The sequence below is a fragment of the Falco biarmicus genome, chromosome 5 (assembly GCF_023638135.1).
Source record: "Falco biarmicus isolate bFalBia1 chromosome 5, bFalBia1.pri, whole genome shotgun sequence".
Taxonomy (NCBI): domain Eukaryota; kingdom Metazoa; phylum Chordata; class Aves; order Falconiformes; family Falconidae; genus Falco; species Falco biarmicus.
Window position 1 is genome coordinate 86,069,118 of NC_079292.1, and position 26,562 is coordinate 86,095,679.

At 46.5% G+C, this 26,562-nt stretch overlaps 2 protein-coding genes across 2 annotated transcripts; both read left to right on the forward strand.

The window, feature by feature from the left end:
• Positions 1 to 2,019: 2,019 nt before the first annotated feature.
• ILDR1 (immunoglobulin like domain containing receptor 1) lies at positions 2,020 to 21,225 on the forward strand. Its single transcript, XM_056341247.1, has 8 exons — positions 2,020 to 2,135; positions 5,137 to 5,307; positions 7,537 to 7,686; positions 8,419 to 8,538; positions 8,692 to 8,838; positions 13,194 to 13,325; positions 15,139 to 15,938; positions 16,998 to 21,225. The coding sequence occupies exons 1-8, from the start codon at positions 2,081 to 2,083 to the stop codon at positions 17,037 to 17,039; spliced, it is 1,617 nt and encodes a 538-aa protein (XP_056197222.1). The 5' UTR covers positions 2,020 to 2,080; the 3' UTR covers positions 17,040 to 21,225.
• Positions 21,226 to 23,061: 1,836 nt separating this feature from the next.
• Positions 23,062 to 26,129, forward strand: LOC130150629 (apovitellenin-1). Its single transcript, XM_056341762.1, has 4 exons — positions 23,062 to 23,074; positions 24,533 to 24,631; positions 25,025 to 25,184; positions 25,703 to 26,129. The coding sequence occupies exons 2-4, from the start codon at positions 24,571 to 24,573 to the stop codon at positions 25,800 to 25,802; spliced, it is 321 nt and encodes a 106-aa protein (XP_056197737.1). The 5' UTR covers positions 23,062 to 23,074; positions 24,533 to 24,570; the 3' UTR covers positions 25,803 to 26,129.
• Positions 26,130 to 26,562: the final 433 nt, after the last annotated feature.

A 26,562-nucleotide genomic window follows, 5' to 3' on the forward strand; every position in this document is an offset into this window, starting at 1 on the left:
CATCGAACAACTCTCAGCATTCCTTTCAGCCTTCAGACCACATCAGAGTGCATCAGGAATTTACTAGGCTGCTGCTGAGCACAACATGTGCAAGCAGTGGAGTTTTGCAGAACTTACTTTCATTCAAAAAAATGTAAAGTCTTTTAGTCCTTATATACACAAGGAAAAATATCCAAGCCTAAATCAGGCATAGTTATCCAGTGCCATTCATCACTATCAGTCAGCATTACTACAAAATTAGTAATAGAAGTCGGTTTTAGACAACCAACACAAAATGCCAAGGAAACCATTTTTTGTACTAGGCAATATTGCTGCCTCGTACAATAGCTAGAAGACTTGAGAGGAAGGAGAATAACAGAAGATATCAATTCTCACAGCAGTTAAGTATATAAAATATTTACTAGTCAGAGACTGAGACAGCAAGGATAAAGCTACAAAGCAGGATCTAGACACATCATCTTTATCACAGCCCCATTGCCTCTTCCCCGCCACCATCAGAGAGAGGGAAGAAGTGGCCAGGAGAGCCCTGCTTAGAACCTATCACTATGTAGCATGCATTCAAAATATTTTCCTATAAAATTAGGAGAAATAAAACCCCAGCTCTAATTTCCAACCTTACAGCTAAAGTATTTCTCTGCACGAGCCAGATGTCCTAACTCTGCCTCATGCAAGCAAAAGTTTAAAGTCTCTTGAAGTCTGCCTTGCGAATAAAGGTTACCAGGCTTTTATTGAGCAGAAACAGGAACGGGTGACCATCACCACAGTTACTTATTAACTTACAGTATGAAGGAAAAACATAAAAGTGAACCTGAGAACAACACTAAAAACACAACAGGTAATAAAACGAACAGCCGCACACATGGTAAAGCAAAACCAACAAGCCCCGCATTGCAAATGAGGTATGGGATGGTCTATCCCAGCTGCGGAACATCCCTCCCTCTTTCGCTTTCCTGAAGCTAGGCATCTACATGAGAATAAAGGCTTTTCTTTTCCAAAAGTCCCTGTGTGGGAAGACTGGTACCACACAGCCTCTGGCAGGCAGAGGCGGTGGCAGCGGCCTTGCACAGAGGTGCAGGCCCAGCACCAGGCCTGACCCTCTGCCACAGCCGCCTTCTGCCGGACACCGGGGAAGGGCCGCGGCGGGGCAGAACACCCCGTGACAGGCTGCTCTGCGGGGGCCAGCGACGGGGCTGGCAGGGGACACCTGGAGCTTCTCAGGGAGAGCAGGAGAGGGCCCCTCCGAGGAGCCACGGGGAGGGTGCCACAGAGGGGCGCAACGAGATGCCCGGCACCGGGCGGCGTCGGGCGCATGAGGAGCGGGATTGCTACCGGGGGCAGGTCCGCGGGGGCCACAGGGAGGCCTGCGTACCCCTCGGGAGGCGATGCGGGCCCGTGCGGGGCCGCAGCGGCCCCTCACCTTCCCCACCACGCCGTACCTGAGGCCGCCTCCATCGCGGCGTTACCGGTTTCCAGGCAACCGGCCGCGCGGCGCGCAGAGCGCTCCGGGAGCTGCGGCGGGGGCGGGGCGAGGGGCGGGGCGAGGGGCGGGGGCTCCGCCGGGCAGCGGCGGGGCGGCGGCTGAACGGCGGGGCTGGGGCGAACCACCGTTCCGCTACAAGCCGCAGGGGCTGCCGGCTGGGGGTGGCGGGGGGGGTTTCTCCAGGTGAATCTCTTTTGGTCACCGTTGCGGTCTCCTCAAAATCAGCGGGAAAGTAAAGCGGCTTCGGCAGCTTTCTGCCCGCAGCGCGCCGCAGGTGCCGCGGCCGGTTGCGGCGTGTTTCCCCGGGCGGCGGCGCTCAGGCGGAACGTGCCTGTGTCCGTGCCCCCACGTACACCTGCGGGCGCGGTTTTTATATAAACCCACTCTTTAAAGCCGTTTCTGAAGCTGGCGGCCGGCGCGCTGTCCGGCTTGGCGGCGCAGGGAGGCGCACCTGCCGGCAGGGCGGGCGGGGGCGGCGGCGGCGGGGGGAGGGGACTGCGGCCGGCGGCCCTGGGACAGGTGCCACCGGATGGGGAGGGCCCGTGGGCGCGGTGGGGTGGCCCGGCGCGACGGCCCCGGGCGGGCGGAGGAGGCCGCGCCATGGCCCCGCTCGGGCGCTGCCGGTGGGCGCTGCTGCTGGCCTGGCTGCCGGCCGGTGAGTGTGGGCCGCCCTGGGACGCCCCTGTGGCACACGGGGGCCGCGGCCCAGGAGGCGCCCGGGGGTTGTGCCCGGGTTAACGTGGTGCGGCGAGGGGAAGGGGCGGCCTGGGCCGGGCGGGCGTTGTTCCCCCCCTTGGAGCCCTTCCCTGGCCGGGGGGCGCGGGGCTTTGCCGAGCTCGGCGCGGAGGCCGTGCGAGCGGAGCTGGGCTGCCCCAGGGGCGCGGCTCGCCGCTCTCCCAGGAGGAAGCGGCCGCTGCTTCCTGGCGGCCTCCAGCATGGCTCCCGTGCGGCCGGCGGGGGCCTGACCGAGCGGGGGCGGCGAACTGGGGGGGCTCGTCACATGCACCCACCCCGGCCTTTGCTGCTGGCTCAGCAGCCCCAGCCTCTTCGGGGATCTGGTGTAGCCGCAGTGCTTCCATACCCGCTGGATACGCGCTTGTATGGAGGGCAGGAGCTCACCTCCGTGTCCACCAGCGGCCTCCAGCAAGCAGAGCCCTTTCTGCCAAGTTTTCTGGCCTCCTGTGGAAAATACAGTGATCGTTTTGCCTCTTGGATGCTTGGGTCTTTCCTGATGATTTAGCTCTAAGCACCAGAGTTCAGTTTTTCACACAGATTCCGTGTCCACCAGCGGCCTCCAGCAAGCAGAGCCCTTTCTGCCAAGCTTTGCGGGTTGCCTGATGGTTTCTGACCTCCTGTAGGAAATACAGTGATCGTTTTGCCTCTTGGATGCTTGGGTCTTTCCTGATGATTTAGCTTTAAACACCAAAGTTCAGTTTTTCATAGAGAACCAGTAAAAGCAGCAAAAAAATACGGAGGTATGCTTGTTGAGTGTCTTGCTTGCCAGCTGCATTCCTGCAGGACATTCTGGCCAGAACTTGGCCTCGCTGGCTCTGAAGGTTAGTGTCTTCAATGTGAAGCTGCCTTCAGTGAGGTAGCCATGCCTCACTAGGTTGGTAGTGTCCAGATTTTTTCTTCCAGACCAGGATAAGGACAGCAACATGCAACGGAGTAATGCAGTCCAAGTTTAAGAACTAGACTTAATTTCGCAACTTCTCAGTTTTCTTGGGGGAGGTTAGTATGAAACATCAGGTGTGCAGAGCTAGCCAGCTGTCCTCTGGTGAGAACAGTAGGGTTTTAACTTCTTTAGAAAATATGGAACTTACCTTTCACTCTGACTCTTTTGCAGAACAAAGGTACGAGAAAGGATCCCTTTCATAAAAAGCTTTGGTTTCTGTTAGTGAAAAGCACGTAGTGACTTTGAGTATTTTATTCTTGCCAGAAAGATACTGCTGTAGGAAACCCATGGAAAATCTGGTGTTTCCATGAGCCTCAACAGGTCAAAATTCATATGGGAGTTCATTTAATAGACAAAGAGATCAAGGTTTTGACAAGATTGAGAGTTCGGATTTTGGGTTGGTTTCTTCTGATTTCCTGCGGTAAGAGCCTGTGGGTCAGCTTTTTCACAAGTACAGTGCTCTTAAATAAGAGCAACTGTAAGTACCTGTCACCAGTCTGGACTTTACAGCATTGTAAAGATGACAGATCCTTGGTTTTCCTAGAGGTTTGTACAGCCGCTGGTATTTCTGTGTGTAAGTGCATGTGTGTATATTTCATTTTTCAGAAGAGCCTTGCATTCAGAGTTTGCCCTGGTCCTTTCTGTACTTGTGTGGTATTTTTAAGACAGATGAGTTCGCTCTGCCTGTGCTTTGGGTTAGCTGACTGGGAGCCCATTTCAAACCAGAAACTGGGCAAGTACTGCGGAATTACTTGTTGAGACAGCGTTGCACCTCTGCAGCATGTTTTCCACTGGGTAGAAACCGAGTGAGCTCATATTTGACTGGAACATACTGTGGAGGTGCAGCCTCAGAGGACACTGAAAGAATGATGCTTGCAGTTTTGATCCAGATGTTACTACGTGGTCCCTTGTTCCCTTGCTGTCATCCTGAAAACATGGAGAGGGAAAGTCTTTAAGTACACAATAAAATTGAGTGTTGGTTCATGGCAACCCTTTAAGTTGGTACCTTCCAAGCCTCCCCCTTCTTTGCCTCCTTTCCTGCTGTCATGCTCCCTGGCTTAGAAGCAACTAGCGCACTGGAACACTCGCTCTGTTCTCTGAGGTGTATTCCAGATCAAGCATCCCACACTTGCTCTGCACTGTTTGTATTCCCTTATCAAAGGCCATTGGTGATAACTTCACTATTGTTAATGACAAACACAACTTACTGTATTATCAAAGTTTGAATAAGATAGACGTGTCTGGAGTGTGGCTGAAATAAAGCATAGCTTGTGAGAAACCTCGTAAAACTTTCCTCAGTGGATGCAGCTGCTTGGATAGAAAATGCTGTGGAGGTTGTTACAGATGCTTCAAAACATACATAACAATAGCTTCACTAAAAAGGGAAAAAAAGGGGGTAATTGATGTGTGTTGTTTCAAAGTGGCAATACACAGGTGTTTAACTATGATGCTACAGCCCTGTAGTTGTATTGTCTTAATCCTGGTCACCCCTACATAACATTTTGATGACCATCTTAGGGAGACCTTGATAAAACTCATTTGGTGTTTATAGGAATGGATGGCACTGCAGAACGTTTCTGGTTACAATGACAAGCCAAGGCCGTCCCATCCTGTGCGCTTCTGGGCCCAGCAAATTATCTCCCTCAGCTTGGAGGGACAGTTTTCCCCTGCAGAAGGAGAACACAGAGTGATGTGCTACATAATGGCTACTAATAGTTGCTTTGGAGAAAATAATTTGGTCCATACGGCAGGCCGATGTGTCTGGCTTAAGCTGCCTTCTGTCAGAGAGAGGTGGACTCACGTTCTTACCAGGGTTTGTAACTCTCCATGGCTTCAGCAGAGGGGCTGGTGAGGTCCACAGGTGCAGGTCCTGGATGAAGCTGAGGGAGATGTACTTCAGTTGTTGGTCTGGTGCAGAGTGAAGGTTGCGATGCGAAGTCTGTTCCTGCAGGCTGACTGCCTTCCGTGTTCTCATTTGCAGGTTGCCTCTCCCTCCTGGTGACAGTGCAGGATATTGAGCGTTATACCACTTTATTCGCCACTGTTGTCCTTAAATGTGACTATAGCACCTCAGCTCAGCTGCAGGACGTGGTGGTGACCTGGCGCTTCAAATCCTTCTGCAAGGACCCCATCTTTGACTACTACTCAGTCTGTAAGTGTCAGGCTTGTCCACTAAGGATTACCTCTTCAAATGGAAAGGAGGGGGAAGGTGTTCTTGCTGGGTAATACAGGCTTTTGACCTCTTCCTGCCCACAAACCAGGTCGGGTGGTGGTATTTCCCTGCGCTCCCAGAAAAAATAGGTCACGTCTGTGATTTCCTTTGTAAAGTCAAGGCTTGATGATGTGATGTTGTAGAAATCCCAGCCAAAGCAGCTAATTTGTCCTCCTTGTCATCAACTCAGAGGAGAAAGGCTCAGCCATGTTTGACACATCAGTCTTGGCAGCCCCATCTTAGTCTTCAGCATGTTTGAAAGCAAAGGCCCTGTGTCAAATGTACTTCATGATACCACGGGGGGTCCCATGGTTGGAGCTAGATACCTGTGACCAGGTGTTACTGATTTTAGGAAGTAGAAGAAATGTGCATTTTGGAGGGTAGAAAGACTTGCAAGTAGTAACATTTGGTATGAGTGGCAGCACTTCATGTGCTAACTCGCCACACTCCCCAGTTCTGGTGTGTGCAGCCTTAATTCAGGAGTGTCTAAGATGTTCTTAAGATAGTATGTGAACTGCATCCTGGGGTGCATCAAACACAGTATAACCAGCCAGTCAAAAGAGGTGATGATCCCACTGAATTTAGCGATGGTGCAGCCTCACCGTGAATATTCTATGTAGTTCTGGACCCCACAATTTAAGAAGGACATGCAGGTATGTGAATGCATCCAGAGGAGGGCAACAAAGCTGGCGAAAGGGCTGAAAGTCATGTCCTGTGAGGAGTGGCTGAGGACTTTTGAGTTTGTCTAGTGTGGCAAAAAGGAAGCTGAGAGGCAACCTCATGCCTCTCGACAGCTTCCTGAGGAAGGGAAGTGGAGAGGGAGGTGCTGATCTCTTCTCCCTGGTATCCAGTGACAGGACACATCGAAGTGGTTAAAAGCTGCACCAGTGCAGGTTCAGACTTGACATTAGGAAATAATACTTTACCGAGAGTGTAGTCAGACACTGGAACAGGCTTCCTAGAGCGGTGGTCGATGCCCCGTGCCTGATGGTGTCTAAGAGGCATTTGGACAATGCCCTTAATAATATGCTTTAACTTTTGGTGAGCCGTGAAGTGGTCAGGCAGTTGGACAAGATGATCCTTGTAGGTCTCTTCCAACTGAAATATTCCATTCCATTTTCTATAAACCCTGCAGTATGTTTAAGATGGCCAGCCTTACCTTAACTGCACGCTTAAGACTGAGTTTCAGGTGGGAAGCCTGGACTTGTTTGGTGTCTTGTTGCCCAAACTCCCCTTATGCAGTCTGGATGGGTTGAGTAGGCATGTTACCAAGTGCTCTACAGCCAAGTCCACAAGCAGCTGGGTCTGTGGCTCTGCTGATCCTAACATATTGTGAGTGCTTTGAGCCCAGGCTCAAGCTAATAGCCCCAGCAGGGACGGAAAGCATGAAGGTCACTGTGTTTGCTTAGTTTGGTCTGCTCTTCATGATTCATTGTAGATACAGCAATGGAGGAGCCTTTGACAAGCTTTGTCCTCTCCTGTCTTCACTGCAAGCCCGCTATAGACAATGCTGACTGTATCAGTTACCTCCCCAAATCTCATTTCCCAAATACCTTTCAATTAATTGTTAGTTTATATTGCGAGTCTGTCATAAGAGTATTGCACAGAAATTGCCTCTAGTCGTCCATTAATTGTTAGGTGTCTCTACACATAATCCTTAGGTGGAATCAGTTGATGGATTCTTTTCTGTCTTTATGAGCCCCACAACAGCTAATGGGATACAGGAGGGAAGGGGAGGTAATCCCTACAGCAGTTCATGTATGTCTGGAGATTTTGTTTGGAAAATAATCAGACTTTTGTTTTAGTTCCGGTACTCCTGGGAGTTTTATGACTTTTTTTCCTTATAGTTTATCTTCATACTGGGTGCTACCCTCCAGCCTACCACCATTAGCTTCTTTCTACTGTTGTTCTTTCAGTTGTGAGTACAGGAGGCATCTCCTCTGCAGCTCCTACGTTCTCAACATTTCTGCCATTCCTGTGGCTCTACCTCTGTTTGCTTTTGAGTACTCCAGATCAACTTGGCTTTGCTGGTTTGAAGCCATGCTTTGTATTACTAAACCAAAGCAAATGCATATGTGCATTCAAGGGTTTCTCCGCTGTTCACTGGGCGATAGAAGTTGGTTCTTTGAAATAACTTTTGGCATCCTATTGGATGATGTGTGTTTGTAGCATACCAGGCTGGTTTAGCTCTTGGCCAGGACCCGTCTGATGACTGCAACGACAGCCAGCGAAAAGTGCGCATTGTCATCCAGAAATACGGGCAGAAGGAGCCTGTGCTGGGTATTGACTACCAACAACGAAAGATCACCATTCAGAACCGTAAGTGACTTGACCTCCCACACAGGCAGTGAACTCAGTAACTATCCTGTATCTGGGCCTACTAAGTGTGAAAAGAAGCAGAAACATGACTGATGTCATCTGTAGCTCACGTATTCTGTGAGATGGCAATGGAGTAAGAGCTCTGAAGGGCCCTGGCCCCAGCTGGCCTGAGGGTGTTGGAGGCATTACAAGCTAAGGGTGAGCTGAAGATGCCTGAGCATTTTGCTGAGGAGCACAACAGCAAGCTGAGGAGCCCAGAGGCTAGAAAGCGTTTCTTTCTTCTAAGAAGTATTGCATAATTGTCCAGGTATATAATATGCTCCCTCCCTGCTTTCCCTGAAGCAGTATTATTCGCTCCTGCCAGAGTAGTTATTGGGATAGCTGGCCTAATGGGGACAATGAGCTGTGTTCCAAAACCAGTAGGGTTGGCAGTTGGCAGCAGCCAGTATCTGTTAACATGCATCACCCGGCAGCACGCTGATTATTTCACTCCACACAGAACTAGTCCCACTTCGGAGTAGCATTGCCTTCTAGCAACACGAAGAAAAAAGGGACTGGCAGTTAATGCTGTTTACGGGAGTTCTCAATGGACCGAAATGGGATGGTTTGACAGTGATGGCTACGCTTGGGAAGAGGGGAGATGCAGTACTGTGTGTCACCTGCAGGCAGAGGGCCCTCTTAGTGTCTGTCAGTCCCAAATAATCCACTGACCTCTCAGTCCTCCTCCCGCAGGGGCAGACCTTGTCATCAGTGAGGTCATGTGGTGGGACCATGGCGTGTACTACTGCACTGTGGAAGCTCCAGGAGATACCTCAGGTGATGCGGACAAAGAAGTTAAGCTGATTGTTCTCCGTAAGTGCCTGTAGTTTGTTGCCTGGGTGGGAGATATCTCCTCTTGTTCTCTTCTTCCCTACGCCGACACGTCTCCAGCAGTGGAGAGGTGCTTAGTAACTTACTATGCCTAGGTACATCAGGATCCTCTTTCTCTCTCTGTTTTTCCCATAGATTGGCTCACAGTACTCCTTATCATTCTCGGTGGCCTCCTCCTCCTTCTGCTGATTGGAGTATGCTGGTGCCAGTGCTGCCCCCAGTACTGCTGCTGTCACATCCCATGTGTCTGCTGCCCAACCCGGTGCTGCTGTAATGAGGAAGGTGAGGTTCAAGCAAACGTGCGTCCATTCATGGCTTCTGTCAAGACAAAAGCTTGACTGGGACCTTCCTGAGCTCCACTTTCTCCCTCTGATTCACTGTCTATATAGACTGAGACATTTCTTTGGCCAATGTGACCTCCTTGACCAGCTTATCTGAGCTTAGAGGAGGAAAGCTAGGATACATGGAGCCCATCTTGCTCCCCTATGTCTTACTTGCAGAACTTCCTCCTCACTCACACCTTGCAACAAACTTCTGTCATGTCATCCAGGGCACGATCCCTTGTATGAGTAGCTCAGGACGTTTCTTCCCTGTCTTGTGGTTCATGTGCATGTGCACGTGAGAAAGGTAAGCCAGTGCTTTGGTACTACTCTCCAAACTGGCCTAACCTTCAAATGTGTTGCTCTGGGAGGTAATTATGTAAAAATTGGAATTTTCTCTCTTCATGTTATTTCTGAGCTGCTCCTTCCACAAGAAAAAGGGTTTGTTTTTCTTTGGGGAAGGAAGTGATGAGAAAGAAAAGAGAAACATGGTCTCTCTTGGTGGTCAACCCTGCAAATGCATTCTGAGGTTTTGAGGGTCAAGAGAAACTTTGTGTTGTTTTTAGCAGTAATGACAATTCTGCAGCCAGACCCTGTTCTCGTAATAAGGCCACGTTGGTGTTTTAGCTGCTAAAGTCATACATACAACTTCTGTGTTACTTAGTAGTAACACAAGGTGGACTAGTTCCCCTGCAGCTTACACAACCTGACAAAAACAAAACGGAATGAATACATTTATTTATCACTGAATCACGAGATTCTTCCCCAGATGCTGCAAGGAGAGGATTTATGAACAAGGAGTTGTTGTTTCTGGTTTCCCTTTACCTACAAAAGAGCTATTTGGTTTACCCACAAAAGAGCTGTTTGGTACCTTGGGTGTCAGTAAATTGTGCGAGTTTTAAATCTAAGCTTAATTTGCTTAGCCCTTGCAAAGAGTGAACAGAGCATCACTCTTACTGCTAAAACCAAAACAGTTTCAGGGGGCTTTACAGGCTGTCAAATAAAATGCATGGTGTTGAGGAGGCTATGGAAATTTGGCAGAAAAATTAGTTTCCATGAAGGGAGAGAGAGGTGATGGAGATAAAAGGCTCACACCTCCAGGCTTCCTAGTTCTCATCAAAAAAGGGATTCAGAATATGTGTGAGCTCGTTTTTTTGGTTTTCTGTGCTGTAGGAGATGATGGCACACTCCAGACTGCTGCTGTTGTCTTTCCTGCCTCCTGTTGAGGATAGGTAGGGGGGATTCTTGCAAGGTTGCCAAAACCTCTCCCTGCTCATGAGAGAAGGTACAGACAAATCCAGCCTCCTGGACTAGCTGCTGCATTCTGTGGCTGTAATTTCCATCCTAGCTGCTTGCCCTTTTTATCCCCTTTGCAAGGGATCCTTGTGCCCGCTCCCCTCCTCTGGTGCACCTTCTCTTAATTTCATCCTGCCTGACTTCTTTCCACTCCAAGAAATGAACTGGAGGCCTTAAAAGCCACAAGATAGATACAGGGGGCATCTTCAAAAACAGTCCTGAGGAATAATAGTTCCATCTGGCTGAAGAGAAGGCAGAAATCCTCAGCGGTTTTACGAGTTGAAGTGCGAGCCGAGTACTGCTGATTTCTTCCCAATTATCGGCCACTAGAGGGCAGCACAGACCGGCTGAACAGCCCTAGACGCCGTCGAGGCAAGGTAATTCTGGGTGTTTGCAGTCAGGTCATTAACTAACATGATTTTGAACCTAGCAATAAAAGAAGTGCATTGTTTGAGTAATTCAGAATTGGTGTACAGAAATATTAAACATGCCCCAGCAGCAAGCCAATTACATTCCCCGTGGAAAGCTCTGAGAAAAGCCTACCAGGGTAAATAAAACATATGACTTCCTTCTGTTCCTATTAGGTCCTTTTTTACTGTGGACTTCTTCCACTAATGAATTGGTGCAAAATAGGATATACTTGCACCTGGGTCTGACTAGGTTGGAAAATATATATATATTTTTTATAATTGGATAGTTGGCCCAGCAGCTGGAAAGTCTGTCAAAGGTGAAGAACAACCTTTCTCAGCAGAGAGTAAGTGGAGGGAACAACATGAAATTCTGACAAATTTTTAATTTTTTTATAGCAGGTATGAGTTTTGGCATAAGGGTGAATCTGACCTTCCTCAGATAAATATGTTCACTTTAAAAAGGGATCTGTAACTTTATTTCCATTTTTCAGGTAGGGAACCAGTGTATATATTGGGTTCAAAATGGAGGGCAAAGTATCTGGGGAAGGAAGTCCAAGGATAATTCTCATTTGTTCAGCTGCAGGGAGAGATCAGAGAATTATAGGGACAGAGGATGCCCTTGGTCCTAGTGACTTCCTTCATACCCTAAGTAGGTATGCCCAGAGCTGCTGAGCCTTTCACTCCTCAGGCAAAGACTGTGGACAAAACTCAGGGACATGCACTTAAATTCTAGGACATTCTCAAGGGGATAACTGGAGGAATGGGAGAGGAGGAGATAAGGCCTTTCCCTTCTTTTTACCCTTTTTCATTTTCCTCTTCCTCTAAGTTTGAAACATAAACTGGAGGAAAATTGCTTTGGAAAAAAATTTAACGAAGCAAGTCGGACATAAAATGCTTGAGAGTTGCTACCTCTGGCCACACAGCTTTGAAGGAAAATCAGAGTATCAGGGTTAAAACCCCTGAAGTTTCTAGCTTTGTAGTTCACTCTGGTTGGAGCCAGGCTGGGGAGGAGGAGGAGGAGGAGGAGGAGGAGGAGGGAGTGTGGCGTGGAATTGCATGAACTGTGGGGATAAGGAAGGATGTGCTGAGAGGCATGGTCAGTCCCTGTTTTGCTGCAAGTGGTGCTCTTGTAAATTCAGTGAAACAGCTATAGGAGAACATGTTTTAATAACTGGCGTGCTACCCAAAATGGAGAGCTGAGTCCCAAAGAGCGTGCAGTCTAAATGCTGTCTGCTGCAGATGAGCCCAGGGGACAGAATTAATTGGAGCTTAGCTGTATCCTGGTTTCTTAAAGAAGCAAAGCTTATGCAGTCAACCTGTCTGCCTATCCCCTATCTCTTTTTCCCTCCAATAGCTTTTAATTTCATCAGCCAACTTCAGTCAGATTTATCAGAGGGGTAAAAGTCTCAAAGGCAATTACATTCCTGTCTCCTGAACTGTACAGCCAGGGATGTTCTGTTCATGCCTGACCCGAGAAGAGGCTGCAGTAAAAGCCTGCTGCTTCTGAAACTCCAGAGAAACCATGTAAAGGGAATTCTGCAAAGGCCCTGTTGCAGAAAAGCCTAACCCAGTAATGACAAACCATGCAGTGTCAGACTTGGTAAGGGCTGGGGCTTGCAAAATTTACTTGCTTGTATCCTTAAGTTTTGATCGTCTGTGGTAGAAGCAGGTTTCCATAAGATGCTTTTAGGTACTTCCAAAAAAGAAGCAGCAATGAGCAATGGTTTTGAAGACAGGGATGGTGAGGTTGTCTCTGTAGAGGTGGCGTGATGGAAACATTGAAAAAAGTGAAGTGGAATTGGAGCCTGGCCCCACAAAGGAGGGGTCTGGAATTAGCAGTGGTGGAAAAATAGTGAGGGGGAGAAATTTCCACTGAGTTTGCTCTTTTGGCACATTGGACATTGCTGCTGAGGACAGGAACTTCAGTTTGTTCACCAGTTTGACCACGCTGCTCTAAGGGATTTAATTTTAGCAGTCATGCTGAGGTAAATTATAGAGAGAGAGGCAAGAGTGGTTGAAGGACTAGAAAGGGAGAAGCTAGACAGTGTATCTCTGAGTGCCCTGTTTGTGGAACAGAGAGGAAATGGTGGATTATGGTGTGGAAAATATGATCTGGACAGAGCCTACATGAAGGTGGCAAAAAGAAGGTCTTGTTTAGCTGTAAATCAAAGCCAAAACAGGAAAGGACCAATGATGAGCTGGAAGAGTTTAAAGAGTGAAAAAATAGTGTAGTATGTCTTGCTGTATGAAACATTTTCCCCCCTTTCTGCAACTGTACTCATAACGACAGGGCAGGTGGAAGTCTTGCGTTTGGTTATGTGCTGTGTACTTAATCATGGTGCCATTTGTTTCCAGTTGCTGGAACTGTACTGAGTGTCAGGCAGTAACCCTTTTCTTCTGTTTGAGGTATCTTTTTGAAGCTGTACAACTTCATATTGGAATTTCCTGTGCTCTGTTTTGTTTTTGTCACAGAGTGGAGACAGCTTTTCATTCTGTGAATTTCCTATATCTGATCACATCCAAAGGCTACAGTCTATCAAGTAAAACAGTACGTGGTCTGCAAGCTGTGCTTCCCAGAATAGATGCTGTAAGCTTTCTTCTTCTTTTACAGTACTGGAACGGCATCGGTTCATGAAGCAGGCTCAGGCACTTGCACCTTGGATGTCACCCAACATGTTCTATGGAGGTGGCGACAGGAACTCGCAACTTTCCTCTTACCAGCTGAACCCTCTACTGCAACAAGGTGAGACCATGGGCATAGTTTCAGAGGGAAATCAGAAAGAGAGACAGGTAAAGGAGAGGTTCAGCAGTGAGACTTTAGCCTCTCTACTACAGAAGAAAGAAAGATGTTCCTAGCATGACAGCTCTGCTGCATCTACAATGTACTATAGACTTGCCTGGGTGGATAAATACAGTCTATCCATCTTAAGTGCCTTGCTAGGCTCCCTGCTGGGTGCAGTGGTTTAATGCTAACTAAGGTATATCTGTGCTACACCCCAGCAACTGCAGGGTAAATATACCCAGCTTATCTTGCTTCATGTGGTAGAGGAGGGTACTGTCTCTTTGTTCTGCTGTGTTGGTCACGGTCAACTCCTTATAGCCAAAATTGACAGGACAAGTGAGTTGCAATTTGTTTTGAGTTCTTATCAAATGTCTAGTCTTCAAATGATTAAGGGCAAACTGCCTTCTGTGCCATAGATCTAGCCTGCATGCAGCAAGAAATTAAGGACTCCTAATAAACGAGGAAGAATTTTCCAGTTGTTCTGCCCCAGAATTGCTTGTATTAGTGATATCTATTTGTAACTTTGTTGGGGGAGGGAAGATTAAATTTCTGAAGTCCTAGAGAAATAAGTAATAACTTATTACCAGTAATGTTATTTAATTGCTCAAGGAAGATAGGGGAATTTAACATAATAACTTCTCAAATAAATATAGCATATTTTTCATCTGATACTAGCTTTTCATCACTATATGGCAGTCACAGATTTACTGTGTGTCTGATGAGTCTTTAACTGTTGTTTGAAGAAATTGTTTGCAAACATCTTAAATGCTAGATTCATACACTTTTTTAGCCCGCTAGTTAATTCTACAGGTACCATTTTTTTCCTAGCCAGGGCACAACTTTTCCTTAGGAAGAGCTGGTGACTGAGCCACCGTGATTTAAGACAGAATATACTGAGTCTTCTCAGGGAAATCCATGTGCGTGCTGGCAGAAAATGGGCAAGTTCCTCGGGCAGTATCTTAGCCTGTGTTTTCACAGTGCTTGAATCTCCTGTGCTTAAGTTTCCTTTAAATTTATTTCAGGTCAGCTTTTCAGAGGTGTTGGGTAGGGGAGACCTCTAAGGTCATCTAGTCCTACCTCTTGCTCAGAGCAGGACTGTCACCAACCTCAGTCACATTAGCTGTAGCTTTGTCCAGCCGAATCTTGGAAATTTGCAAGGGTGGAGATTCCATGATTTCTTTGGGTAACTGTTCCAGAGCTGGACCAGTCTCCTAGCAAAGAAACTTCTCCATTTGCTACTTATATCTATATGTGTGTGTGTGTGCATGTGTACATGTATATAATTTTTTTTCTTTTGCGGTATTGCTTCATACTTATTTCAGTTCAAAGAGATATAAGAGGAACCACTATGAAATTCCTCTGATTTTTTTTTTTAAATAAAATTTGGTATCAATGCTGTAGGAAAAAAATGTTCCTCTTTTTAAATACATAAACTGTATTTCCAGGTGTGCTGGATGCTTACCTCTCTGCTGTGCAAAACACAGATCATGCTGCAACTTTGCTTCCTTACTAAAAAACACTAAAAAAAGTTACTAAAAAATAATAAAACTTACTAAATAATACTACTTACTAAAAAATTTACTGCTCTTTGCACCTTACCTCATGTGACCTGGATGTGCTGGTTGTGGTGCTTGAGACTTGTGCAGCTCTTGTAGCGAGGAGGAGCAGGAGAAGAAAGGTCCCAAAGGGACTCCGCCAGGATCATTAGTGCAGAAGGGCTCGCTCTTTATTCTTTCCCCTTGAATTGCTGCATCTCCTGTGCTTTTATCCTTAGATGTGTCTCTGCAGAACAGTCTTCCACTTGTGCAGCCCCAGGCTCAGCTTTCCCCTAACAAGGGTGTTTTGGACTATCTGGAATCTGAAATCCAAAATCTTAACATGCCACAGCTCCAGCCACCCCCCCACCAGCGGCAGGCTGCCCAGCCCAGCTTGCTGTCCTCCCTGGGCTCCGAGATCGTGTCACCTCCTCTTGCTGATCATGTCTCCTCCATGCATGGGAGCAGCAACTCCTCACGGCCACAGAGAGCAGCCCGCACCCCCAGATACTGGGATTCTGCAGCTGAGGAAAGGAGGGAAAACCGGAGGTGGCCCTTGCCTTCCGGTGAGGATTCTCATTCTAGCTACAGTCGGGACAGGCAGCGAGAGGACCATTCTCAGAGGCAGAGGACAGGCGGCTACAATGGGAGGCCCCAGCACTCCAGACGGGATGTGTCACCACCACGCCAGGCTGAGAGGGGCAAGAGCAGTAGCAGCAGCTGCAGCTTCTATCCAGAGGAGGCCAAGGAGCACTCCAGCCACCGTCGTGACTGGAGACAGGAGCCCGCAGGAAGGCGAGACTACCAGCACCATACCAGCAGGAGCAACAGCTCAGGTCAGCGGCGGCACAGCTACTCTCCCCCTTCTCGCCGGGGGTCGTGTAGCTCCTCAGAAGAGCAAGTCCATCTCCCAGCGACAAACCGCAGGCGGCGGCACCGGTCTCGGGAATGGCCGGAAGATAAGCCCCCCAGTTACCGCTCATTAGAAATCATCCCAGGTCAGGAGAAGAAGCAAAAAGGCAGCGTGGGGCCACGATCGGTGAGTCAGCCGCCTTTTTGCTTTCCCATCCGAGGCAAGAGGTGGGTTTTGGGGTGTGAGAGTGAACGTTTGTTACTTTCTGCAGCCTGTTGTCTTTCAAACGGAGGGCAAGGAGCGCCGGGTGCCCTGTGCAGCTTGGTTGTGAAAAGGCTGCCGAGTTCCCTGCCTTCAGACAAGTTGCGTGGCCATAGTGAGTTCAGGGACCAAGTGAGCAGTCAGACAAAGCAGGTCCCGTCACATCCCACACCAGGTGACATACTATACCTTCTCACTCCTGTCCCCACCTAGAGGCATTTGGGGCTCTATGTATGTGTTGGTGTTAAAGTAGCTGTTCTCCTGGCATTGCCTGGGGAAAAAGCACTTCCAGAGTGTAGGCAGCAATACTGGGCAACCCTCTGCAACCCTCTCTTGTGTTGGTTTACTTCTGATTTCTTTTAACACGTGCATGATTATCCTATTATCATTCTCCAGCATTTACTTTTTATAGTATCTTGGTGAGATTTTTAAGATTGTTCATATGGGAAAGCATTCAGGTAAGATGCCTAAAACTACATGAAATGGGCTTTACGATCATGGGTGGCTATAGCGGTGAGAAATGTGTGGTCCTCCAGGCTGGGTGGAAGAGGATGGCTCGCTTGTTGGGACTCCTGAGAACGGAATGTGCATTATATGGGCAGTGAACAGCTATTGGTCACAGCTCATCTTGTCAGTTTACGCTGGGACTAGATTTCAGGTAGCAACCTAAGTGTGAAAATCTTCATATCGCAATTGCTAGTCTCCAAGCTAGACAGCATGTTCCCCTTAAAAAATGAAGTTTTTCTAAAATAAAAAAAAAGTCGTGTCCCTTACCATATACCAGGTGGGAGTCTTCCCAAAAGGCCGTATTTTGCACATTATCGTTTTCCCTTCCAACTTTTGGAAGGAAGTGCCATTCTAGTTCCAGCTGGGATGGATGTATGTATGTGTGAATGGTTTCATTATGGTGCTCAGAGCAGGAAGGAAGGCACAAGATTTCCATTCATCTTTCCTTGTTCCTGAATCTTCTATTTTCTCTTGCAGGACAGAGGAAGTTCCCACAGTGCAAGAAGCATAGTCATTTAATGCCACTACTGAAAGAACTAAGAATCCCACTGGACTCCTCTTAGCTTTTCTGCTATGTAGGTTGGGATGCCTGCTTTTAATCAAACAGACAACCAGCAAAAAAATAGATGAAGCAGCTTCCCTTTGGACTTCCAACTCTGAAGAATCTATCTCTAGTCCTCATGAAAGCAATATATAACCCATTTTTATTCTTGCTGTGATGTGGAAACTTAGGTTTGCAATGGGCTGTGATCCGTTGAAAACATTCTATTGGAAACAGCAGATTTTTTCAGTAAATGGTATCTTCCCAAGCCTTTAAAGAGAGGTACCAGTTGTCTTTGTTAGGTGCCTTGTTACTGCAAGGAGCCTACTCTGTAGAATACTGGTCCTTTGCACACCAGTTACTGAATAAGGGCTCCAATGATCACAGAACTGTAAAGTCACAGGACAGTAGAATAATAGAGGTTGGAAGAGGCCTCTGGAGGTCATCTGATCTGGTCTCCTGGGAGTCTGGTATGGGAGGCATGGCATCTCCTTTGTAAGGCCCACTGTTGGGCTTCAGAATGTGTAATGTTTGCTGCTTCTGCCTGGCTGCTCTGCATAGTTGGGGCAGTTGCTTCCTTTTGTCCCCAGTAAGCCTCTCTCCCAAACAGAAGGACCATGCTGTTGGAAGGATGTTTGACTGCTTTAAAAAAGACTCACTAGCACATCTGCAAATTGCCAGCTTGTCTGCCCTATATTGACTGAAACAACCTGCCCTACTTTAAGCTTAGACCTTAGTGCCTTAAAAAATAGTTGTTCCTAGTTTTTAACTCAGACTTGAATTTATTTGTAAACTTGAAGGGCTAGATTTACCAAGGTTTGGCCATCCCTACAGGGACTGAGCAAGGTATGACTTCAGTCCCTCACACTGTGGACCAGAACTTCCTTCAACACTGGGAAGCATGGCCTTGGTGGATATATCTTTCCTAAGCCGTGTGTGCTTTTTCATGCATTTTATATTCTCCCTTTGCTCTCTGTGCCATGCATCATATACACGGGGTGGGACAAAGGGCTCTGAAGAAGTCTCACAGTCACTGTTTTTACTACTGTCCTTGGTCTTTACCCTGACACTTACCAACTCTGAATATGTGGTCCATCTGATCTGTAGCTAGATTGCAGGGTTTTCTCATCTCTCACCTTGCAGCTAGGACACAGAATTTCTTTATGCTCTGAAGCCAGTTGCAAAGGAGGAAAACTTGCCGTTTCTCCTTGGTCTGATTCATCTACTCTTTTCATTTAAAATGTGCTGGAAAAAGAAAGGTTCTCTGGATGCTGGATGCTTCCGTGGGAAAATAGCTTGCCAAAGGCACTTCTTGGATTCAAGAGACTCAACTGTTGGCAAGGAGCTTTTGAAGCATCTTGTGAATTATTTTGTAACCCAGAGGCACTAGAGATTTGCCAGTATCAATGACTGCATTGCCTAGCTTATTTGCCAGCCAGTGCCACACGGGACACTTGCTACTATTTGTTCTTTAATGTCCTAATTACTGATGTCCTTACACTTTCCGTTGGAAGACTGACTTGGAGAGGCTTTCAATTTGCCCACCTCCTTCTTTTCTTTGGACAATGATGGGATAGCAAATGCTCCTAACTGGATATCTGATGAGGTTGCTGGTTGACCAAAGGCTACTACAGAGAGTGCTCATTTTCCTACAGTTCCTTGGCTGATGGTGCTTATTTCTAATTCCTGTGTATGGAGATGAAGCAGCAGGACCCACTGGCTTCTCTGGTTGACTTCATTTCAGAACTAAATGCCTACTTTTTGAAGACACAGGGGCTGTTCACCAGCAGGTGATGGCTAGCACAAAAAAGAGATATAAGTGCTAAAAGACTAACTCCAAAGTCAGGAAGGCTCTATTAAGTGTAGTCCTTGTCTCCATGAGAACACAAACGGTGAAAACTGTGAGCTGACCCATGAGTTACGTCTGAAATATAGAGAATTAAGTGTGTTCACAGAACTTGCAAAGCCAGTATCACTCTTGAATCTGGTTCTCAGCCACTGGCTGTGAATAGTTTTTATTCTTATGTAATGATATTATGAGGATTTTATGCACCCCCTCTTCTATGATAGACTAGTATTTCTATTAGTTAAGAGGAGTTTATGGTGACTGCAATGACAGAAAATAATATGGGGCTGCTTCTTTGAAAACTAGCATCCTGTTTTGACTTTAGCATTCCCCTCTGGTGACTTATAGCAGATACCCAGGGCCCTGCAGGTTCTACCCTCAGAGGCTGAATTGGTGGTTTGGAATTTGACTCACTCCTCATGCTTCCAGTAGGTCCATACATCCTGCAGGACAACTTCTTCCTATCCTCTCAACCCAGCCCAAATGTCTGGGTTTCAGGGAAGGGCTGCTCCTTTCTCTGTCAAGAATAGAGGCTATTGAGACATCAGATGAGATCCCAAGATGGTAGCATGGGCAAGAATTCCCTTTCCTTCACATTCAAGTGTGTATAAGCCAACATTCAGCAAGTTTCCTCAAGAGTAAGAACCCCCTCACACAGCAAGAAAACCCAGCTGACTCTGTGTAACAGTAGCAGCTGTTGAAGCTTGCCGCTGTAGGATGCGCACGCTAACTGCAGAGGCTGTGCTTTTTTTATCTAAATCCTATGAAGAAGCCTTCCGTCTTTATTTGTTACTCTAGTCCCCGCAATTGAGCTAGGGTGACTAATTGTAGATTGCGTGAACACAATTTGTGCTGTGTGAAGTCTGAAGAGTTTTATCTTTATCATACTTGAGTTCCTCTTCAGTCACTTTTGTTCATATTTACAGAAACATTAAACAAAGCTCTTCAGGGAAAATTGATTGTATCTTGGTCTTAATTCTGTCACATCTTAAATTGTGACAGAAGAAGATTATGTTATCCAGCAGGGAAGCAGAAATGGTACCAGGTTTACTGGTCCACAGACCACTGCAGTTCATAAAACACCAATTGGTGTGCTGTGAAATAATGACAAAGGAAATCTATACATGCATGCTTTACAACTGCAAGCAGACAGAAAAGTCGGAAGGAAATAGGTTCTGCTTTGAATGCATATTTCTATTTTTAATTGGCTAGAAATTGGCAAGAAAGCCATTGTGACAGCACTGCACAATACTAGGTGGACTCTTTTTTTTCCAGTAAGATCACAGGGTCTTTGACTTTTTAAAAGAGAGAGGGAATTGAGCAGCTCAAATACTGCACACTGAAAGAAATAACAGTAGGAAATAGCCTAACCTCATTCTTTCTAAGCTGCAGTTTATTCATGCTTAATTTTTCAGCCATTCCAAAGAGCTGATGTTTATATGAGCCCATTTGCGATGAAAAAGGTTAAATATGTTTCACATACAGGAGTTACTGCCCTTCTAGACTTCTGTTCTTTCTGTCATGTAGTTGAAGGAATATACCTTACCCTCAAGAATTAATTTTCTGTCTCAGATAAAGTGCTGTGATAGCCACTGGAGTTACCCTAATTTAAAATAATAATGTAATGAGTAAGTGACCATGCCACATAGGGTAGATAAGGACACCCATGCTACTCCTGTCAGCTGCTTTCCACCTCCAACCAGAGATTCATAAGAGAGATAAAAAAATCATGTAATTTTTCTTTGATAACTTGTGATAACTGGCTTTCTTGCTTATTTGCAGAGCGCCCTGCCATTCCAGAATGCCATTCCAGGAATGGAGGGCACGAGCTGCTTCTTGTGCAATCATTGATCTGGTCTTGGCAAGTGCCTGTTTGGCAGTAGAAAGTGCTGAAATGCCCAGTTGCTATCTCTGGGATTGTATTCATGATAGCACTAGCTAAAGTTAGGCAAACTTCAGGGTGGGAGAAGCTACCTGTGTGATAACAACCACAATGCAAAGCTGTTCAGCAGTCCGTATTACTACATAGGGTGGCCAAGTCCCCTACGTGTAACTACCTCCAGCAGCACATCAGTTTAAAACACCCACTTAATGTGGTTAGAGCCTTCCATTTGTCGACCTGACATAGGAGAGGATGACACTTGAGGTTATATTAAATTAACCCCCACAAGTAATGACTGCTTGTTGCTATTTCTGCTAAGTTTAATGCCTATAATGTGCCTTCTGCATATTATTCCAACTGTAAAAGCAGATGGTAAATGTGTAGATTCTCTTCAATGACTGTCAAATGTATAATTAAAATATAAGAGAACTTTCAACCAGTGGCTCTTGTGTGTTCTTCCTAGATCGTAAATTGCTTTTTAGTGTTTGTGCTAGAAATGGAACTGAAAATTCTCTGTTCTTCTGGAATTAACCTTCTTATACATTAGTAAGAATTTTCTGTTGTTATTTTTTGAGCAAAAATGCAAAATGGTTTGCTTGCACGGGAGATTTGTTGTTGTTGTTCTTATTTTGGGAGACGTTTTTCTAAGAAAGAAGATAATTTGATTAAATACTCACCCAGAGAGTGGAGAAACGTCTGGGAAACCATTGGCAGCCCTCTTTAATGATGTGACCCACCACAGCAATTGCTGACTTGGCTGTCATGTCTGTGAAACAGGAACACTTACTGTTTGGTTCTAAAGTACTTTGAGCTCTGTGAGAAAGTAAGTCTTCTAGAAATTGTGTTTGGTTGATAAATGAAGATACTGATTGAGCTTTTCACACTTTCCACATGTGACAGTCACCTCATGAATAAGCAGCTGACATAAGAATGGAGGTCTGTTGGGTCTCACACAGAAGGCTTCATTTATGCCTTTAAGTCCTCCCCATTCCCCCTTAGCTAAGACCCTTTGTAGCTCGGTGTTGCAGCCTTCCTGTCTCTTCCCCTTGCTGCTCAGTGGCTGTGTGTGCCAAATACAGATGGTTGGCCTGACTGAAGACCCAACAGGCGCTTGGAACTCGACCCATGGGAAAACACACCCTACAGCGGCAATGCAACCACTTTCTAACTGGGACCAAGTCCCCAGGGAGCCTGGGGAGAGGTTATCATAGAATCATAGAATGGTTTGGGTCTCATCTACCCTGCCCTGAGCAGGGACGTCTTTCACTAGATCAGGTTGCTCAAGCCCCATCCAGCCTGCCCTTCGACACTTCCAACGATAGGGTGTCCACACTTCTCTGGGCAACCTGTTCCAGCATCTCACCACCTGCATTGTGAAGAATTCTTCCTTATATCCAATCTAAATCTGTCCTCTTTCAGTTTAAAACTGTTTACCCTTGTCCTGTCACTACAGGCCTTGGGGAAAAAAGTCTTTGTCTTCCTCATCAGCCCCATCAAGTATTGAAAGGCTGCAATATGGTCTCCCTGGAGCCTTCTCCCCTCTAGGCTGAACAATCCCAATTCCTCCAGCCTCTCTTCACAGGAGAGGTGTTCTAGCCCTCTCATCATTTTTCGTGGCCCTCTGGACCTGCTGTAACAGGTCCATGTCTTTCTTGGGCTGGGGTACCCGAAGCTGGATGTTTTCCCTGGGTAATTTTTGACAGCTGGCTCAGATGTATGCCCATCTTGTCAGCCTGTGCAAAAAAGACTTGGGCATGAGAAAAGAACAAATGTGAGGGGTGCACACTTACCCTTGTGCACCATTTGGTTAATGCATCTGATGGAAACGGAGGGCAAAATATCAATGGGCATAATAGCTGCAAGTTAGTTCCAACTGTTAGAGCAGTGAGGTTATGGCACAGGCCTTCTCACAGGAACAGGGGGAGTGAAACTCAGCCCAGCTCTAGCTGTTGTTAATGTGGAATACGGTCAACTTATGAAAGGGGCCTCTATGACATGATTGTCTGCAAAGGTAGGGGACTCAGTGACCCAGGAGCTGCCTTCCACGTCTCTTAGGCTCAGGTCAGACTGACCCTCCATTACCAAATCTCAATAACAGGTCCAGAGTCCTCCACAGCTTCTTGCCTGTCCCACTGAGCTGGATGTGCTTGCAAAAGAGCAAGTGGGGAAACAAAGACAGACCTTTGACCCCTTGCTATCGCTATATTAGCTCTGCATAAATGCCGCTGCCTCAGATGAGCATCTACCTCAGCTTCAGCCTGAGAAAGAGAGAGAAAGCAGGACAGGTAAGAGCTGAACTCTCTGTTCTGGGTGGTATGGACTTCATGACTGGTGTATCTAGGACACAGAGAAGTGAGTGGAGGTGGTCTGCTATTTTGCCCCATGTCTTACTGCAAGCCAAAGTGTGAGCTCTTCTCACGCTCCATAGCCAGGAATATTGCTGAAATGGAGGAGGCTGGGAGTGCTTGAGGTGACCTGGACTGAAGCTGAGTTATGGATGCTCCATAAGACACTCATAGGAGGGTCAAGTCCATGGTAGGGATTGTAGAGTTTCAGTCTTGGAAGACACATAAGCTTTTCCCAGCTGCCTTCACCACAGAGACTACAGGCTCTAAAGCAGCTAAGATCACCTCTATGCTCTTGGGAAGCAAATTCATACCTTCTGTCTACAGAGGGAGAAACTGCCTCTAGGATTAAAAATCAAGGTAGAGTGGTAACGGAGCAACTGCTGCTGGTCAGCAAATGTCTAGTTGAATGGAGTGGTAGCTTTTGGAGGTAACCTGTGCACAGAAAGAAATAAAAATGGATGCAAATTTCCTTACTGTGGGATAAGGAGTATTGACTTGTAGTTACCCGGCACAGGACTTAGCAAAGCATTCACATGTAATAGACATGCAGCATTTTTTGCCATTGCAATTCCTAACATTGCGATATCTTCTTCATGTTGCTCTGAGTGATGCAGCCCTCTAATTCAGGGCATAAATCAATTTTAACTTCTAAACATCTTTTTAAGTGCAGTGTGTTTGAAAAGCTTGTTTAGATGAAATGTCATCTTTTCAATGTACCAAGTACCACATTTCCCAGAGTTCCTCCAATTCTGACATTTTTAATAGACAAAGGCAGTTGGATGAAGCTAAGGTTTGCACTTACTCCCTTTTCAGAACTTGTTCTGCCTGGGCTACTATCTGCTTCATTAATCCCACTGTGGAAAAGACAAGAGAACCTAGTTGGGTAGTTGGGTCTTTCCTCAACTACAGTAAGACAAAATACTCAAGATCACCATGTCACTAAGGTGATCAATGTATGTGATGCACTCACTAGCACAATGTTCTTTAGAGCAATTTACCATAAAAAAATCAAACAAAAAATTCAAACAAAAAAATCCCACAGTATGCATTTTTCCATTGTATTTATGTGTGGAGAAAACCTATTCTGACCTCTGCCAGTTTTAGCAGTTCACTCATGTGCTGAAACAAGGAATTTTAGCTCTCGTATAAAAGTAGCTTTAACTGTCACATATTTCTTGGAGCTCTGAAAGCTATCATTCACTGTGGATATTAGTGATTATACAAATAAATGGACACTTCCATTTTTATACTCTTTTTCCTCACTTCTCCAGAGGAAATTCACCGTGATCTTTCCTGTTCTTTTCATTTATTGGTTAGGTTTGTTGCTGCTGGTGGTTAACGGACATGTTTTATTTCTCTGAAAACAAACAAAACATTGTATGCTGATTCCAGCAGGTCTCTTGGTGTAGAAGGCGGAACTGGTACTGCAAACCATGCTGCAATCCAGGGCATTGGTGATAGTTCTGATTCTGCTACTTGGCACCACTCTCCCTGGTAAGTCTGAAAAGCTTTTCTGTCTTTTCTGCCTGAGACAAGGCTCACCTCTACAGGTTCTCACTTGTATTAGAGAAGTCTAACCCATCTATAAGGCAGGAGCGAAGCCAAATATTGTAAGGCCACGAATATATAGTGTTGGGCAGCGTGAAACAAGCTGATAGGAGGCTGGCATGAAAATTGTCTGTACCTAGTGCAAAATACTCTGCCATGTAAGGCCTATGACCTAGATGCCCAAAAATGAGTGATGAGCTGCTGGATGCTGCTAGAGCAAAATCTGGGTGAGGCTTTGAATCTCAGAATTTCAAGTTTCTTCCCACTCTGCCTGGGGGAAGATATCAGAGATACAAGTGACCGGAGAAGCCTCATGGTTTTTTGCCACCTCTTTTTCAGAAGTGCACTCAAAGTCCATCTTTGAGAAAGATCGTCGTGACTGGTTGGTCATCCCCGATGCAATTGCAGCTTACATCTATGAAACTGTGAACAAGATGTCCCCTAAAGTCGGTCAGTTCTTGGCGGATGCTGCCCAGACTCCAGTAGTTGTTGTGACCAGGTATGGAAAGATCCTCTGTGCTAACGCTGCAATAGCCATGGGTGGAACGGGAGAGGGAGGAGCGGGAGAGAGAACAATTAATCAAGTATCTGCGTAGGGACACCCAATGGGAAGTGAATCAGCAACCAAAGCCTTATGTGACTACAATGTAAGCGAGGTGCTGGAAGGTGGGGTGGGACGATATGGTTTCACATGGAAGTGAAAGCTCTTCCCAGCAATGCACTCTGAACACAATGCTCATGGGGTTAGCAGCTACTGCTCCTTATACATGGTGGGCCAGCACCCCTGCAAGGGTGCTGCCGTACTGGAACAAGTTTCCTCCCAAAGGGAAATGCATGATGACCCTAGAGATACAGTTTCATGGCAAACACGTAACGCACGCCTATTGCTGTCTTCTGAGGAAAGGCCCTCCAGGACTGTTGAGGAGCTCTGCACTCAGTGACAGGCAGTGTGATAATTACAGCAGATGGAGATCACCCTCTCGTATTTGTGTGTCTTACCACTGTCGTCTCCTGCAGGAACTTCCTCATCAGAGAAACAACTAAACTCAGTATACTGGCTGAACAGCTGATGGAAAAAATAAAGAACCTGTGGTACACAAAAGTCCTAGGCTACTAGCCAGATGGAGACAAGTCAGTGTTTCCTGATGGGAGCTGGTAACACCCTGCAGTGTCCTCTCTCCCCCTGCCCTTACTACGGACCAAGATCAGTCAATAAGACAGAATCGATGCTCCTCTTAATGCCGCTAGAGGGAACCCAGCTTCAAAGACCAAGGGATGGAAGGCATCTGCTGAAGTCTCCCCTGAAAAAAAACCCCCGCGGCTGGGCATGGGGAAGGCAATGATATTGTAGAGCTCTTCTGTAGCCGAATCCCGAAAATTAATTCCTCCTGAATGGCTTGGCCGTTGCCCTTCTAATAAAAAAAAATGTTGGTTGTTACACTTCCTTAAGTTTCCTGTTTGTACTGACTGTTAGAAAATCCCATTCACCTTGGCATCCCACTCTGCTGAGAATGTAGCTGTGATTCACAAGAAGCTGTGGGCCGTGCTAACAAACCCTGGTGTTCAGGCACTTTTAACTAAGCTCAGGTTCTTCCTGGGGGGAGGGGGAACTATCTGAGCATCTTTCAGGTAGCCACAACATGGCAACCGTAACTTCACATCAGGAAAGACCATGAAATTGAAGTCCTTCTGATTATGCTCCTTGGTTAGGTAAGAAACAAGCAGGTACACCTGTATCAAGTGTCTGAAGATTCCAGATCATTTGGGAAAACAAGTGCCAGTAAACTAAACTTCACACCAATCTGAGCAGGACTGCAAAAGCATGTTTCAACAGCCAACAGTGAGGCTACTCAGCCTTTCCAAAGGAGAAATGAGGG